This window comes from Prunus avium, chromosome 6, assembly GCF_965620075.1.
Source record: "Prunus avium chromosome 6, drPruAviu1.hap1.1, whole genome shotgun sequence".
NCBI classification, from domain to species: domain Eukaryota; kingdom Viridiplantae; phylum Streptophyta; class Magnoliopsida; order Rosales; family Rosaceae; genus Prunus; species Prunus avium.
Genome location: NC_142289.1, coordinates 26,669,281 through 26,685,945, shown reverse-complemented (window position 1 = coordinate 26,685,945; position 16,665 = coordinate 26,669,281). Strand labels below are relative to the sequence as shown.

The 16,665-nt window shown below is 34.8% G+C and overlaps 3 protein-coding genes across 3 annotated transcripts; all 3 read left to right on the top strand.

The window, feature by feature from the left end:
* The first annotated feature begins 320 nt into the window (after positions 1-320).
* LOC110760264 (cyclic nucleotide-gated ion channel 1-like) lies at positions 321-4,818 on the top strand. The gene is made up of 8 exons (XM_021962503.2): positions 321-435; positions 645-788; positions 1,769-2,198; positions 2,341-2,535; positions 2,656-2,960; positions 3,319-3,430; positions 3,560-3,808; positions 4,285-4,818. The coding sequence occupies exons 2-8, from the start codon at positions 700-702 to the stop codon at positions 4,816-4,818; spliced, it is 1,914 nt and encodes a 637-aa protein (XP_021818195.2). The 5' UTR covers positions 321-435; positions 645-699.
* Positions 4,819-7,244: 2,426 nt separating this feature from the next.
* LOC110760265 (cyclic nucleotide-gated ion channel 1-like) lies at positions 7,245-11,993 on the top strand. Its single transcript, XM_088254976.1, has 8 exons — positions 7,245-7,401; positions 7,751-7,871; positions 8,822-9,251; positions 9,415-9,609; positions 9,703-10,007; positions 10,480-10,591; positions 10,759-11,007; positions 11,229-11,993. The coding sequence occupies exons 2-8, from the start codon at positions 7,804-7,806 to the stop codon at positions 11,790-11,792; spliced, it is 1,923 nt and encodes a 640-aa protein (XP_088111102.1). The 5' UTR covers positions 7,245-7,401; positions 7,751-7,803; the 3' UTR covers positions 11,793-11,993.
* Positions 11,994-14,471: 2,478 nt separating this feature from the next.
* LOC148293929 (uncharacterized) lies at positions 14,472-15,064 on the top strand. Its single transcript, XM_088254379.1, has 2 exons — positions 14,472-14,919; positions 15,030-15,064. The coding sequence occupies exons 1-2, from the start codon at positions 14,472-14,474 to the stop codon at positions 15,062-15,064; spliced, it is 483 nt and encodes a 160-aa protein (XP_088110505.1).
* Positions 15,065-16,665: the final 1,601 nt, after the last annotated feature.

Here is a 16,665-nt window from a genome sequence, read left to right as displayed (position 1 = left end):
GAAAAGACTAAAATACCCTTAAAAATGGATGGAAAATTGAATGGTATTAAAATCAGATGACAAATCATGGATTTTGAAAAATTAGGATGACATTTCTCTTAAATTTTTCTTTAAGGTGAAAAATTGAAACTGTGGTATAAATTCAGGTGACATTTCTAAAAAAAAAATCCCAAATATAAATATAAAACATTTTACACACGTATTTTCCTCCAGAGTCAATATATTTTTCTTTGAAAGTAATTTACCAAAATCATAAACTTTTCTGAAAAGTAAAGTGAACCCAAGTTTTTACTTTATGCAATGTCCCAGACTCCCAGCTGCAGCATAAAGTAAGTCTATAAAATACTAAATGGAATTGCTGCAATATCCCTACCAACTTTAGCTTCCTCCCTACTCCTGGACTCTTGCTGTTGCATCCAGGCCATTAATAGCAAGGTAGGTTAATTTTCAGTTTAGTATTGTCACTTGAAGCTTGAATTCCTCAAATAAATATTTTCATCAAACTTCTGCGTCTGTAGTCTTTTATATCCCTCTTCAGCTCACCCTTCATCCATTTTCAATTATTAGTTTTGTTTTGCTAGACGTTTGGTTGAACACTTGTTAAGCCTTTTACTTATCATCTTAAGATTTCTATATATTTTCAGGACCAACGAAACGACGTCGTGGTACTCATAAAGTTTCTTTGACTCTGCTCTAGTAATGAATCCACACGAGACCTTTGTGAATGTCGAAGAGAGTTTTGTGAATCTTGACGAGAGTTTTGTGAACCCTGAAAGTTTTGTCCTAAGGTTTAGTTTCTTTGGATTTGTTTTTTATTTTATGTTAGGATAGATTATTTTTCTTGATCAATCTTATTTTAATACAATTATTATTATTATTATTTTTACTAACCGCTATTAAACTACTCTAATCTACGAGAGGGCACTTTGAACTCGGGTGCAAGGGGGCGGGAAAATGCCATGATCAACTAGCATAACCTACGTCTCCTATCTTATATTATTATTTTTGAGAATTCATTTGCCAACCATTTTAGAAAAATTAATATTACACACCCTTATTTGCCTTTACAAAAACAAAATAAAATCCTCTCAAGTTCTACCTCACATGCTTATAATATTCATAGTATACGTGGAGTGTTTGTTTGTTTGTTTTTTTTTTTTATACAAGTAATAATTTACTCTAAATTAATTCAATTTATGTGGAGGGGGATTCGAACTTGCAAGGGGACGAGCTCCCTGCCCTCGTCAACTGGCCAAACCCAATTTTGCTATTTTCAATTTTTTTTTATACAAGCGATGCTCTAAACTACTCTCAATTGATTCTTAAAAAAAACCTACTCTAAATTAATCTAATTTAAGGGGAGGGAGATTCGAACTTTGGTGAAAAGGGACATGCTCACTCCCTTGACCAAGTGGCCTAACTTATTTTATTTTATTTTTAATTTGCATTTTTAGAGTTTCCATAAATATTTGACTGAGACTTTCGAACTTCTGCCCATATAATTTGTAAAGGGTCTATAATTATAATTGTGTGCATCCCATATTTATGAGGAATTTAAAATTAGCCCAAGGCCCAAATTTCCGAGATGGCTGACCCATATTGAGGTAGGCTTATATCATGTGAGGAGTGAAGACTTTATCGTTTAAAATTGTCCGTGTTACTTAATTGGTACCAACTTGTTTTTCTTTTTGTAGCCCAAAAAAAAAAAAAAAAAAACTTGTTTTTCTTTTACATTACAATGCCTGCATTCTGTATGTATTTGTATCAGTTCCGGCAAGAAGCCTCCTGCAAGAGGTGAAGGAAAAACAGCAAGGAAAAAATGGCCAACAGCAAAGGAAATTTTTGACCCACAAGGGGCCTTCCTTCCATTATGGAACAAAATATTCGTAATTGCTTGTGTGATTGCAGTCTCATTGGATCCTTTGTTCTTTTACATTCCAAACATCAATGAGCAATACAAGTGCCTTGGAAAGGACAAAAAGTTGAGAACTACAGCCCTTCTTCTCCGATCGCTCATGGACCTCACGTTCGTAATCCATATGGCTCATCAAATTCATGTCACGGCGAAAATTGTGGCCTCCGAGCAGGTTGCAAGAAAAGGAAAGGCAGATTGGTTGTGCAGAAGACAAGAGTTGGTTAGGGCAATTCCCTGGTTTTCCATCCTAGTTGACTTTCTTGCTGCTCTTCCAATCCCACAAGTAAGATAAAATTCATTTATATTTGAGATGTAATTCCAGTAATTGATATTTTTGCTCACACAAGAAGAGGAAAGGATCTAATCATCTAACCTTTGGAGTGATGATCTAAGTCTAACCCACTGTAATTATTTTTGCCATGCAGGTGGCAATAGGAGTTGTCTTTTTCAAAAGGAGAGGCTCTGAGTATTTTCGCAAAGTGGGTATTATGACCTCCCTTATTCTCTTCCAATATTTGCCAAGAGTTTATCGAATATACCTATCATATGAGGAACTTACAAGAATCAAAAGATGGGTTAGAGGTGCATTCAATTTTTTCCTATACATCCTTGCTAGTCATGTAAGTTTCGTCTTCCTCGTCATAACTTCTTTATTTCATCGTTTCTGCATTTCATGGAGTTGCATTATTTTTCTCTATATAATTTTATTTTATCATTCACTAATTTGCTTGTTTAATTAGGTTCTCGGAGGTTTTTGGTACTTCTTTTCCATACAACGAGAGACGTCATGTTGGCATCAAGCTTGTCAAAGAAGTATTGAAAATTATTGTGTAGCTACGTATCATTTTCATTGCGATGACTTTAGTTTGAGAAATGACAATATGACTTCAAGTAAAGTCAAATTCCTAAGTGAAGCTTGCCCATTGGATCCACCAAATTCCACAAGATTTGATTTTGGAATATTTGATCATGCCCTTAAGTCAGAGACAATACCTTTTCTGCAAAAATTCTTTCACTCTTATTGGTGGGGCTTGCGAAATCTCAGGTTCGTATTATGCATATCATTTTGCAATGATTTTATTCTGTTTTCTTCAACATTAAGAAACACAAACTAGGCTCATTACTTGATTTTTTGTACTAAAAAAAAGTCTTCAATAAATACTAACCTCTTCATACACACTATGATATAGGCTTTTCATTACGTAATCTACATGTAGCTCTATGTACTCTTCAGCAGTTAACAGAATTTTTATCAATCTTATTAACAGAAGGTGTCTTTTGAAAGGTTTCGTTAAATTCGAGTACTGGTCAAACGGATCTTTCAAAGTTGGATATGAGTTTGTAATAATCCCAGTTTGGGGAGTTCACTAAAGTTAATCCCTTTATATTTTTTTCCATTGCAGTAACTTTGGAACGAATTTAGAGACAAGTAATTACGTGTGGGAAAATTGCTTTGCAATTCTAATTTCTGTTATTGGCTTGCTACTCTTCTTGTATCTGATCGGAAATGTCCAGGTTGGGAAACAATCTACCTCTCTATTATTATTATTGTCATTATTTATGTATATTTTTCTTCGAAACAAATTAAGCTTTAGAGCATATAAGTACCAACAACATTGTATAAGCTTGTTTGTGGTGAGACAGACGTATATACAGTTGGCAACTACAAAATCGGAGGAGATATGCCAGAAGATGATGATGAAAGACCTAGAGATCCAATTGTGGATGTCTAGAAATGGTCTCCCCGATGATATGAAGACCGTGATTATGAAAAATGTCAAACAAAGATTGGAACAAGATAAAGATGCTGATGTAGAGAATCTTTTCTCTATTCTCTCTCGGAATAACAGGAAATCTATAAAGCGCCACCTCTGTATGAATACACTAAAGAAAGTACGTGATGTTCCATTGCTCACCTCTCTAGCTACCTATAATTTTTATTTTCAATGTTTCTAAAGTAAATATAGTGTGGTAAATATCATCCACGCATTATAATATAAGTGGATATTTATTAATACTATAGCTTAAAAGTGGGAAATATTAATTGTGTTGTCCACTCATATTTTAACACGTGGATTAGCTATACCACGTGACCGTATGTGTTGTCCACTCATATTTTAACACGTGGATTAGCTATACCACGTGACCGTACTTCAGTACCAAAATATAAGTGGACATTTATTAATACCATAGCTTAAAAGTGGGAAATATTAATTGTGTTGTCCACTCATATTTTAACATGTGGACTAACTATACTATGTGACTGTACTTTAGTACCATACAATTATTTCTCCTAACCAAAACGTAAATATTTCTTCTATTGAATTAATCTGAGCTATCGATATGTATATATGTGTTTGTATGTATAGGTACCAATGCTTCAAAGCATAGATGAAAGGGTATTGAAAATGATTTGCGACCATCTGAAGCCAGTGATCTACACGGAGAATAGCTATGTGATCCGAGCAGGAGAACCACTTGACTTGATGCTCTTCATCACACAAGGAATTATATGGACCTTTGCAGGTACTAGTGCTGGTGATGGTTCTGGAAAATTGAATGGCTCTTCTTCATCGTCATCATCAACATCAATCACAAAGTGTCTTGAGAAAGGCGATTTTTATGGGGAAGAACTTCTAAGCCGAATTTCGACATATATCTCTTTTTCGGACCTTCCTATCTGCACCGAAAATGTGAAATGTCATACAAAAGTAGAAGCCTTTACTCTGTTGGCCAAGGACTTGAGGAGGGTAGTGTCTGAATTCTGGTGGTATTTCCCCGATTTGAAGAATTCCGAGTTAAAGGAGAAATCGGCACTTTCTTCCCTGCGAGCAGTCCGTCAACGAAATCGATCAAAGAAGGAGGCAAAATCGATCAAAGAAGGAGGCTACAATGCCTCCTAAGTCTGATGCTGATCGAGAACAAATGCTCGCAAATTAGCAACTATATGCTTCATGTTAATTTATTGATGCGCAATATACATATATGAAATAAATTAAATCTTAACAATATCCAACAATACAATTTGCCTCTTGCCTTTTTTTAACGCTAGAACTATGCACACATGGTATTGAAAGTTACTGCAAATAGATACTGCCACGTGGCATGCTTCAATTAATGCATGCCCATGTGTGCATAGAAAGTCGAAGTGACAACCAATGTCTAAAATATCAATGGTTTAGGAAATATTGGTAGTTCAAAAAGACGGAAATTTTGATGAAAATATCGGGATATTATCGATATCGATAAAAATTAAATAAAAACCACGGAAATTATAAGAAAAACTTGAAAAATTTTCTTGAAACTTTGTATAATGTTTATTTAGTCAATTATCTATTACTTTATCACAAAAAATTGGAAAGAAATGCATTGCATGATGGGTTTAACTGATTTAAGTTGATTATATAGCGAGCTGACAAACACTACGAGTGTAGAAAATATGTAGTAATTAATAAAAAAAGATTAAACACACCATAATCATTTTTTTATAATGATTTACTACAGTATTTTACATTTTATAATATGATGATATTCTTTATTGAACAGCAGCATACGCAAAATTCTAGGGTGAACATTGCATTACCATAAAGAAAAATATTGCATAAGACTACATCTATCTACAACGAAATATAACCTCAGATTTTATCAACCAACCCAAAAAAAAAATTCATCACTTATCAGCTTTTTATTTATTTATAGGAAACAATTATATATAACATCACTTATAAGCTTTAAACATCAAAACATTCCCCAATTCAAGATATAATGACCATATTCCTTATCTAAATCACAACCATGGCTACAAAGTTGAGACTAGAAACTTACCCTACTTCCACTTCAGCCCAATTGGTTATTTGAGTTCTTTGTAAGTTCAACCCAAGTCAAAGTCACATGATTTCTAAAGCATTCCCAACATACAAACCACACAAAGTGTTTTCCCAATAATTTATATTTATTCTAACGAAAAACCCAGAGAAGAGTCATACATTGCTGCATCTTAAGGACCAAAAAGTGATCAATACCAAAGAATTCCAATACAAAAGCTATAGCTCAAAACACTAAATCATACAAATGTAGCTATTACTATTGAAAGAGTATTAATATGAAATGACCAACTACAATAAAAGAAACATAAAGGCAGAGCTCAAATTGAATAACTATGAAACTTTTACAACAAAACACAGATCATTTACAAGAGGAACACCCTCCCAATAATCGAAAATTCAGCACCAGATTGGAACTAAAATCAAAACCCAAAAATAAAAATTACTTCATAATGAGACATGAAAAGTTCATCCAACAATTGATAACAAGCCTAAACAAAGCTCTGTACGAGACAAAGCTCATGAAGCCGCTACACTACATATATATATATATATATATATATATATATATATATATATTATATTATATTATAGCGGCTTCATGATATGAGAGAGGAATCGAGGAGAGGATATGATGCCGCCGATGAGGAAGGAATCAAAATCAGACATAGACTGAGAAAAGAGGAGGCATAGTGGCTCTGTTGAGAGAGAGATGTAAGTGTTGAAGAATACACACAATCCCACATCGAAAACTTATCCATATAATATAATGAATGAGTCCACTCCTAATAACATCGAGGCCTTTTGTATACAACCTCACACCTGCTTAAGTTGGGGACAATATCGATGTTGCTAGTAGTGGGCCAAGGATCCGTCCCTCTGAAATCTTAACAATAAGGAATAAGGAGTCTCTCTTACATGAGTGGAGAGGAGATGTGGTCGACCAACAATCAACAGTGCGGATTACCTCACATGCCCCTACTACTCATCCAATTATCATAATAGGTGGCGCAGCCATGGACTAGGCGCAGTGTATAATTTTCCTTTCATTATATTCTCTTTCCATTTTTCTCTTTTTGCTTTCCCTTATCTTAGGGACCACATTAAAATTATTGAGAAGAAAGTACTTGTAGCGTTCCAAAAACAAATTAGAAAATATTAAGGTGTCACATAAAAATACTAAATCAATTTATAAATCAAACTTTGTACACAAGGTCTTGGACAGTCAATGAATAATACTAACAATTAGTCTACCAAAAAAGCAGGACGCATTATCCTTCTCTGTATTCCATCAACTTTTCTAAAAGGTTTTTGGCTCTGTTGTGAAGCATACCAAAAAGCAATTTCTAAAAAAGCATTTACTTGGTTTTTTTTTTCTTTCCCTTTTTATACACAAATCACAAGCTTAACAACACCAAAAAAATATATACATATTCTTCGCACGATATCAACAATAATTCGTCTCAAAAAATATAATGCTCTTTAGAGCTAAATATTTTTCTTCCTACAAAAAGAAAAAGAAAGGCTTTTCTAAAAAGTAAAGTGAACCCAAGTATTTATTTTATGCAATGTGCCAGCTGCAGCAAGATTCCTGACAAATACAGGCTCTTCAGGCTCTTCCCTTCTATTGGACTCTTGAAGGAGGTCGTTCATAATAGCAAGGTAGGTTCAGCTCAGTACTATCACTTGAAGCTTAAACTTCTGTCTCTGCAACTGTTTTATATCCCTCTTGTGCTCAGCCTTTGCATGGTTTCTGTAACTTTACTTGCATCACTTTCTGTAGCAAAATCTTAAAATATTATGTATAAATATACCGAAATTGGGTACAACGTTTTATTTTGCCTTGCTAAGGAGAGGGACATAGTTTATTCTTGTGAAATTTTAATTTATTTTTGTAGACTAATTTACTTGCAGTTCACCCTTCATCCATTTTCTATTAGTTTTGTTTTGACAGACGTTTGGTTATGAAACCCTTTTTACTTATCGTCTTCAGTTTTCTATATATTTTCAGGACCAACAAAACGACATCGTGGTGCTCCAAATATTTCTTCGACTCTTGTAGTTATGAAACCAGATGAGAGCTTTGTGAATCCTGACGAGAGCTTTGTGACTCCTGACAGTTTTATCCAAAGGTTTAGTTTCTTTGGATTTGTTTTTTATTTCATTTTGCTTTATTTTTTAATTTTATGTTATGAGATTTTTTTTTCTTGATCCATCTTATTTTAATGCAATTATTAAAAATTTTATTGATCGATATTAAATTACTCTACTTTATGAAAAGGGTGATTCGAACTCAGAAACAAGGGATCGAGAATAGTTTCCTGTAACACTCCTATTATCCTTTACATTAAACAAAAAAGTTAAGTTAAAAAAAGGTAAACCAGTAATTAAGAATCATTACAAATTTTTATACTATTATATTCAAATTTTGAACTTTTTGTAATTAATGTGGAAAGAGAAGTACCACAATATCAAAATTTAATTGGTATATATATAAAACTACAGATTTTCTTATGAGAACGTCTAGACGTTATTACCGTGTAGACGCCATGTATTTTCTACTACCATTCCTTACTTTACTTTCTGTTTACATTAACATGCAGACGCCCCAATGAGAGAAGAACTTTATATATATACACTACTATTTAAGAGAATGCTTTTGTTAATCACTTAACGAAGTTCCGATTAGACTCAACTAGTTGGTATTTGTATTATACCCTTTTAAAAAAAGGGCCTTTAAGAGAAGCCTCTTTGTTAATCACTTTTGATAGAGTTTCATACAAAAAGATAATATATGAGATAAAATAGTAATCAACAACTGCTGGGGAAAAATAAAATAAAATCCTCACACATATTTATCTTCCACTTATCTCTCGACTTCACATGCATATAATATGGATAGTATGCGAGAAATTTTTAATAATTATAATTGCTCCATACCATTGTTCTGAGAAATGTAACATTAGCCCAACTTCCCAAGGCCCAAATTATATCATGCGAGGAGTTTGTCCCCTAAAGTAATCCATGTTTAGTTTGTCTTTATTTTACATTCTAATGGCTGCATTATACGCATTTATATCAGCACTGGGAAGAGGCCTCCCGCAAAAGGTAAAGGAAATTCAGCAAGTAAAAAATGGCCAACAGCAAAGGAAATTTTTGACCCACAGGGGCCTTTCCTTCCATTATGGAACAAGATATTTGTAATTGCATGTGTCATTGCAGTCTCATTGGATCCTTTGTTCTTTTACATCCCAAACATCAATGAGAAATACAAGTGCCTTGGTAAGGACAAGAAGTTGAGGACTGCAGCTCTTCTTCTGCGATCGCTCATGGACCTCACTTTCGTAATCCATATGGTACATCAGATTCGTGTCACAGCGAAAATCGTGGCGTCGGAGCAGGTATCAAGAAGAGGAAAGTCAGATTGGTTATGCAGAAGAAGAGAGTTGGTTAAGGCAATGCCCTGGTTTTCCATCCTAATTGACTTTCTTGCTGCTCTTCCAATCCCACAAGTAAGAGAAAGACTAAATTATTTGATATATATAATTATATATATATATATATATATATATATATATATATATATATATATATGTAAATTAATTGATTGATTGTTGTTTAACACAAGAAGAAATGATCTTAGTCCAGTCCATTGTAATTATTTCTGTCATGCAGTTAGCAATAGGAGTTGTCTTTTTCAGAAGGAAAAGCTCTGAGTATTTTCGCAAAAGGAGGATTATGACCTTCCTTCTTCTCTTCCAATATTTGCCAAGGGTTTATCGAATATACTTAACGTATGAGGAACTTACCAAGATCAAAAGATGGGTTAGAGGTGCATTCAATTTTTTTCTATACATCCTCGCTAGTCATGTAAGTTTCGTATCCCTCATCATAACTCATTTATTTCATATTTTTCTCCATTCAGTTTTCTCATGTCATTCACTAATTTGCTTGTTTGATTAGGTACTTGGAGGTTTCTGGTACTTCTTTTCAATCCAACGAGAGACATCATGTTGGCATCATGCTTGTAAAAGAAGTACTGAAATTTTTTGTGTAGCTAATTATCACTTTCATTGCGATGATGATAGTCTGGGAGACGACATTACCACTTCAAGTAAAGTCAAATTCCTAAATAAATTTTGCCCATTAGATCCACCAGATCCCTCAGTATTTGATTTTGGAATATTTGTTGATGCCCTTAAGTCGGGGTCAACACCTTTTATGCAAAAGTTCTTTCACTCTTATTGGTGGGGCCTGCGAAATCTCAGGTTGGCATTATACAAATCAATCACAATGAACAAATTTTCAGTTATTAATTCCGCAGTGATTTTATTCAGTTTTGTTCAACATAAAGAAACACCAACTATGCTCATTACAGGATTTTTCTTTTTTATAAAAGACATTCTAGCCTTTCTATACAGGCTATGAGAGTAGGGCTTTTCATTCCGCATGCATTTTGATTAAGATGAATACTTGGAGCTTGAGATAGGAGAAATATTTTGCTTCATTCTCTCTTCTATTTTGGTAAGTTATACGAGGAGAGAGATAGAAATGAGGTAATGAACGAGAATGGAGAAGTTTTACTTGTGAGATAAGGAGAGATTGTATAAAATAATAAGTGAATAGCGAGAGGGCGTGAAATAGGTTATTTTGTTTTTACTAGTTTACCCTCATATATATAGCCATTGAATAGTGTCTCACACATTTGTTTGATTGTTTAATTAATTGTTTTCGTTGCAGTAACTTTGGGACGAATTTAGAAACAAGTAGTTACGTGTGGGAAAACTGCTTTGCAATTCTAATTTCTGTTATTGGCTTGCTACTCTTCTTGTATCTCATCGGAAATGTACAGGTTGGGAAACAATCTTCCTTCCTAGATCTATTATTAATTGTTTTTTTATTTATTTTTCTTTAATAAATTAAATTTTAAAGCCCAAGTCTCAAATTGTAATATACCTTGACTTTGTAGAATTTGATGATGAACTAACTAATATAAGCTTATTGTTTGTGGTGGAACAGACATATATACAGTTGGCAACTACAAAATCAGAGAATATATGCCAGAAGATGGCGATGAAAGACCTAGAGATCCAATTGTGGATGTCTAGAAATGGTCTTCCTGAGGATATGAAGACGGTGATTATGAATAATGTCAAACAAAGACTGGAACAAGACAAAGATGCTGATGTAGAGAATATGTTCTCTATTCTCTCACAGAAAAACAGGAAATCTATAAAGCGTTACCTCTGCATGGATACGTTAAAGAAAGTACGTAATATGTTCCAATACTCACCTCTCTAGCTGGCTATATAATTTTATTTTGCAAAGTATATCTCATCCATGTAATAGATATATCAGTGAATATTTATCGATACTATTACCTTAAAGGTGAGAAATATTAGTATTGTCTACGATCATTATTTAACATATGAATGATTTATACCACGTGATTAAATATTTCTCATTGCATAAATATGACATATGTATAGGTACCAATGCTTCAAAGTACTGATGAAAGGGTGTTGAAAGTGATATGCAACTATCTGAAGCCAGTGATCTACACGGAGAATAGCTACGTGATTCGAGCAGGAGAACCACTTGACTTGATGCTCTTCATCACACAAGGAATTATATGGACCTTTGCAGGTACTCAGGTTGATGGTTCTGGAAAATTAAATGGTTCCTCTTCATCATCAACATCATCAATCACAAGGTGTCTTGAGAAAGGCGATTTTTATGGGGAAGAACTTCTTAGCCGAATTTCGACATACATCTCCTTTTCGGACCTTCCTATCTGCACCGACAATGTGAAATGTCATACAAAAGTAGAAGCGTTTGCTCTACTGGCCAAGGACTTGAAGACGGTAGTGACTGAATTTTGGTGGTATTTTCCCAATTTGAACAATTCGGAGTTGGAGGAGAAGTTGGCACTTTCTTCCGTTCGAGCAGTCCGTCGACGCAATCGAGAAAAGAAGGCTACAAGGTCTCCCAAGTTGGCTGCTGATCATCGAGAGCAAAGGCTTGCATATCAGCGACTACATGCGTCCTGTTAATATATCGCTACTAAGTATAAAATGTATAAATAAATAAAATCCAACATTTCCCTCTTGCCTTTGTTTAACACCAAAGCTACCCACACTTGCTATTGATGTTAGACTTGTGTGATTCCCTAATACTGCTTACAATTGAAAGTTACTGTAATGGTTTGTTTACTAATTAGGAATTTGAATTCTCATCAGGAATTGAATTCCATATATGGAGGATTCCTACATTTACTTCACATCAAGGAATTAAAAAGTAAGTGAGGCCCACACAAAATTAGGAATTGAATTCCTGATTTTGGAGGAATTCAATTCTTGAGTGGGAGGTGGTCTTCTAATTCCTGGAGAACTACCCATTAGGAATTAATCTTTTTTACCAATTATATCCTCACACAATTTTTAAAATTCCAAATTTGCCATATACTTTAACCCAATAACGATGACATTTTAGTAATTAGTACCACTCCTACCCCAACCCCATATGGTTTAGTAAACAAACTTCAACGGGAATCTGAAATCTAACTCTCCTCAATCCATATGGTTTAGTAAACAACTTCAATAGGAATTCGGAATCTAATTCTCCTCAATCCAACTCCTCTTCAATTTAGTTCATCCTTAATTCAATTCCTCCTAATCCAATTACGGATTAGTAAACATGCTAAGTATACAAGGAGAAAAAGTAGGACGATGGTGGGAGATCATTTGTGGTAAATTGTTGTTTATTGTCTTAGTCTTGGAAATATGATGTTCTAATCCTAAGAGGAGTTGAATGTTTTAATTGATTATGGAATAGAACTCAAGCTGTTCGGATAACCACTTATATAGAGCTTATTAAAGTAAAACACAAGTGTTAATAGAATTCCTAATACAATATGGATTGAAACAAACCTAGTCTAATGCAAATAGAATACTTGAAGGCTTCTTAGGGCTCGTTTGGGACTGCTTCTCTAGGAAGCACTTATGCTCATAGGGGCTTCTAACAAAAGTGTTTTTATTATAAAGTTGTTGAAATTTCATAAAAAATCGGAGTGCTTCTTAAAAAAGCACTTGGGAGTGCTTCCTGAAGAAGCACATGACAAGTGCTTCTCCAGAAAGCGCTTCTATGGCCCAGAAGCACTTCTAAACTTTTTTGCCAAACGCCGTCGAAAGCACTTTTGGTTGTCAGAAAGCGATTTTAGCCATTCCAGAAGCACTCCCAAACGAGCCCTTAATAGGCAAGGCATTCGAGTGATGCATGTATATATAGGGGTCCCTTCCCTTGCAGCTAAACATGCTAAAATACAGACTCTCACCCTATCTAGAGAAAAGAGAATTAAAGAGTTGCTTAGGAGAAGAAGATCCTCTATAGTTGTCATGGTTGACCAAGGTTAGTATTTTAGAATAAAAGCCTAGTAAGATTTACATGTGGTATCAGTGTAAGACAATTTATTGTCTTAATCCACGAAAAGGTGATCTTCTAATCCTAAGAGGACTCAAGTTTTGGTTTGATCAGGAAATAGAACTCAATCCATATTAGATAATGCTTGTACAGAGGTTATCAAAATCAAACACAAGTGTTATCAGGATTCCTAATTAAACATGGATTGAAACAAACCTATTCTAATGCAAAAAGGACACTCGAATGCTTCTTGATAGGCAAGGCTTTCGTAGTGATGCATCTATAAAATAGAGGTCCCTTCCCTTGCAGCAAACACACTCTCAAATCAGATCTCACCCTATCTAAGAGAAAGAGAAACTAAAGTGCTGCAAAAGGGAAGAAGACTTTCTACTAGAAATCAAGATACTCTACTGCTACCATGGCTGAACAAGGTTAGTATTATAGTTTAAAAGCTTAGTTAAGACTTACATGTGGTATCAGAGCTCTAGGCTTTTGTTCTTTAATCTGACTAACTGATCGTAAGCTATAAAGTATGCAGTTTTTCTTTTGTTTGCAAATATTAACTGTTAAAGAGCATAAGGTTATCTCTGCTCATAAAGTTTTGACCAAAAATTTGAAAACTGCTATGCAGAATGAGTAAGCCACAGCTGCTCAGGCCGTGTAGGAGTTCTTGAATTTGACAGTTTGGTCAGAAAATTGCATAAGTGTTCGTAGCCTTCTATATGATTCTCCATCCACAGATGGAAAGTTGTACAGATTGATCACAGCACTTATGGAACAATCTGGACAGTTGATTGCACTGGCTTGTGAGTATCTTTACATCCACAGATGTGAGTTACTTACGCAGGAAGCTTGTACAATTAACTGTCTAGGATTTTGGAACATGTTAAACTTAAACCCACAGGTATGAGATGACATGTTTAAGAAAAGTTTAGGGACAGTTTTATTTAATTTGCATTGCAAATTCTACAGTGAATCACAACTCCATCGAAACCTTGACTGGATCAAATTATAGCAAATGGAAACAAGATCTGGAAATATCTCTAGGTTTTCTGGATTACGATTTTGTGCTCAGAGAGAAACCTCCGCAGGAACCAGCTGCAGATGCTTCTGCAGAAACTAAGACTAAGTTTGCCAAATGGGAAAAGGCAAACAAGATGGCTATGTTAATCATGCAAAGGGCTATGTCTTCATCAGTGAAAGGAAGCATTCCTAAATCTAAGAATGCACAGCAATACTATGAGTCAATTGCACAAAGGTTCAAGGAATCTGAAAAAGCTGTCAAGAGTTCCCTGTTGAATCAATTAATTGATATGAAGTATGATGGACAGGGTTGTGTGAGAGCTCATATCATGAACTTGATTGACCTAGGAACGAAATTACAGGAGCTGGATATGAAAATTGATGAGGACATGATGGTCCATTTTGCACTGAATTCATTGCCTAAAGAGTTTAAATCTCTCAAGGAAACCTACATTGCTCAGAAAGAGACCTGGACCTTGAATGATCTTATTACTATTTCTGTCCAACAAGAGCACAATATCATAAGAGAAAAGGGAGCCAAAATGGTCAACATGGTTCAGACTAAACAGAACAAGGAAAACAAATATAAGCCTGCTGCTGGGAAAGAAAAGGAGAACAGTACAGATAAGGCTTTGAAACCTACAACTGGATTGGGTTGTTTCTTTTGCAAGAAAGCAGGACATATGAAGAGAGATTGCAGGAAATACAAAAAGTGGCTGGAAAAGAAGAAGGGAAAAGGTAATAACAATCTGATTTTGGTCTGTTTCGAATCTAATTTGGTTAATTTCTCATGTGATTCATGGTGGTTGGATAGTGGTGCTTCTATTCATGTGGCTAATTCCTTGCAGGAGTTTACAAGCAAGAGGCTGCCAAGCAAGGATGAAGTGAAGGTGTTCGTGGGAAATGGAGAAGAAGTCCAAGTTAATTATATAGGGATAGTTAGAATCAAGTTAGAATTTGGTTTTGTTTTGGAATTAGATGAAGTAGTTTATGTTCCTTCTATGAAGAAGAGTTTGATTTCAGTTACTAGACTTGTAAGATCAAAGTTCAGTTTGAATTTTGATGGAACTGGTTGTTCTATTTTCAGAAATAAAGATTTAGTTGGAAAAGCAAGTCTCATTGATGGAATGTTTCGATTAAACTGCAAAAGAACTGAAATGGAAATAAACACTGTGCAAACTAAAACCAATGAGATTTCCTTCAAATTATGGCATAAAAGACTTGGACATGTTTCAAAAGAAAGGATAACACAATTGTGCAAGGAATCTGTCTTACCACCATTGAATCATGAAAACGAAGATGAAGTTTGCATTCCATGTATCAAAGGGAAATTAACCAACTTAAGAAAGAAAGGGGCATTGGGAAGCAAAAGTTTACTGGAACTCATTCACACGGATATATGTGGACCTTTTCCAAATCCAACTCATGAGGGATTTAACTACTTTATAACTTTTACAGATGATTTTTCAAGATATGGATATATCTATCTTATTAAAGAGAAATCAAGTGCATTGGACAAGTTCAAAATTTATAAGGCTGAAGTAGAAAACCAGTTGAACTTGAAAATAAAGGTGGTTAGATCGGATAGAGGAGGAGAGTACTATGGAAGGTTTGATGAGACTGGAAGGAATCCTGGACCCTTTGCTAAATTTCTTCAAGAAGAAGGAATTATAGCCCAGTACACCAACCCAGGTACACCTCAGCAAAATGGAATTTCAGAAAGAAGAAACAGGACCTTGAAAGACATGATAAGGAGTATGATGAGCTGTACAAATCTGCCAATTTTTCTTTGGGGAGAAGCCTTAAAAACAGCCAACTATATTCTAAATAGAATCCCAACCAAAAGCATAAATAGAATTCCCTATGAAGTGTGGAATGGAAGGAAGCCTAGCATTAAACATCTGAAAGTATGGGGCTGTAAAGCAGAGGCAAAACCTTACAACCCAGCAGAAAAGAAGTTGGATCCGAGAACCATAAGTGGCTATTTTGTTGGCTATCCTGAAAGAACAAAGGGATACAGATTTTATTGTCCCAAACACACTACCAGATTCATAGAAACCTCAAGAGCAGTCTTTATAGAAACTGACCAAGAAATAAATGAGGAAGAAAGTTTCAGTTTTGAAGAAATAACGTTGAACCATGACATGCCACAGAATCCAAATGAAGAAATTGTTAGATTACCTCAAATGGATTTAATCAACACTCAGCTAGAACACACTGAAGAGACCAATGTCAATGGACCTGAAATTGCAGAACCAATGGAATTAAATGACAATCAAGCACCACCAGCAGAAAATCAAAACATGGCTCAAGCACAAGAAGTAGGAGATCCAGAACCAAACTTGGAACTAAGAAGATCACAAAGGCAAAGAAAACCTGCCTTAGGAGATGATTATTTTGTATACCTACAGGGAGCAGAACATGATGTGAATATCATGGAAGATCCTGCAACATTCAAACAGGCCATGACAAACGAAAAGAAAG

Bases quoted from the DNA above. Each gene is read 5' to 3' on its own strand.
- LOC148293929 (XM_088254379.1), top strand. From the start codon at position 14,472: ATGAAGTATGATGGACAGGGTTGTGTGAGAGCTCATATCATGAACTTG. The intron at 14,920-15,029 runs GTAATAACAATC...AATTCCTTGCAG, and splicing joins GGAAAAGAAGAAGGGAAAAG to GAGTTTACAAGCAAGAGGCT.
- LOC110760265 (XM_088254976.1), top strand. From the start codon at position 7,804: ATGAAACCAGATGAGAGCTTTGTGAATCCTGACGAGAGCTTTGTGACT. The intron at 7,872-8,821 runs GTTTAGTTTCTT...CATTTATATCAG, and splicing joins CCTGACAGTTTTATCCAAAG to CACTGGGAAGAGGCCTCCCG. The intron at 10,008-10,479 runs GTTGGCATTATA...TTTTCGTTGCAG, and splicing joins TGGGGCCTGCGAAATCTCAG to TAACTTTGGGACGAATTTAG.
- LOC110760264 (XM_021962503.2), top strand. From the start codon at position 700: ATGAATCCACACGAGACCTTTGTGAATGTCGAAGAGAGTTTTGTGAAT. The intron at 2,961-3,318 runs GTTCGTATTATG...TTTCCATTGCAG, and splicing joins TGGGGCTTGCGAAATCTCAG to TAACTTTGGAACGAATTTAG. The intron at 3,809-4,284 runs GTACGTGATGTT...TTGTATGTATAG, and splicing joins GTATGAATACACTAAAGAAA to GTACCAATGCTTCAAAGCAT.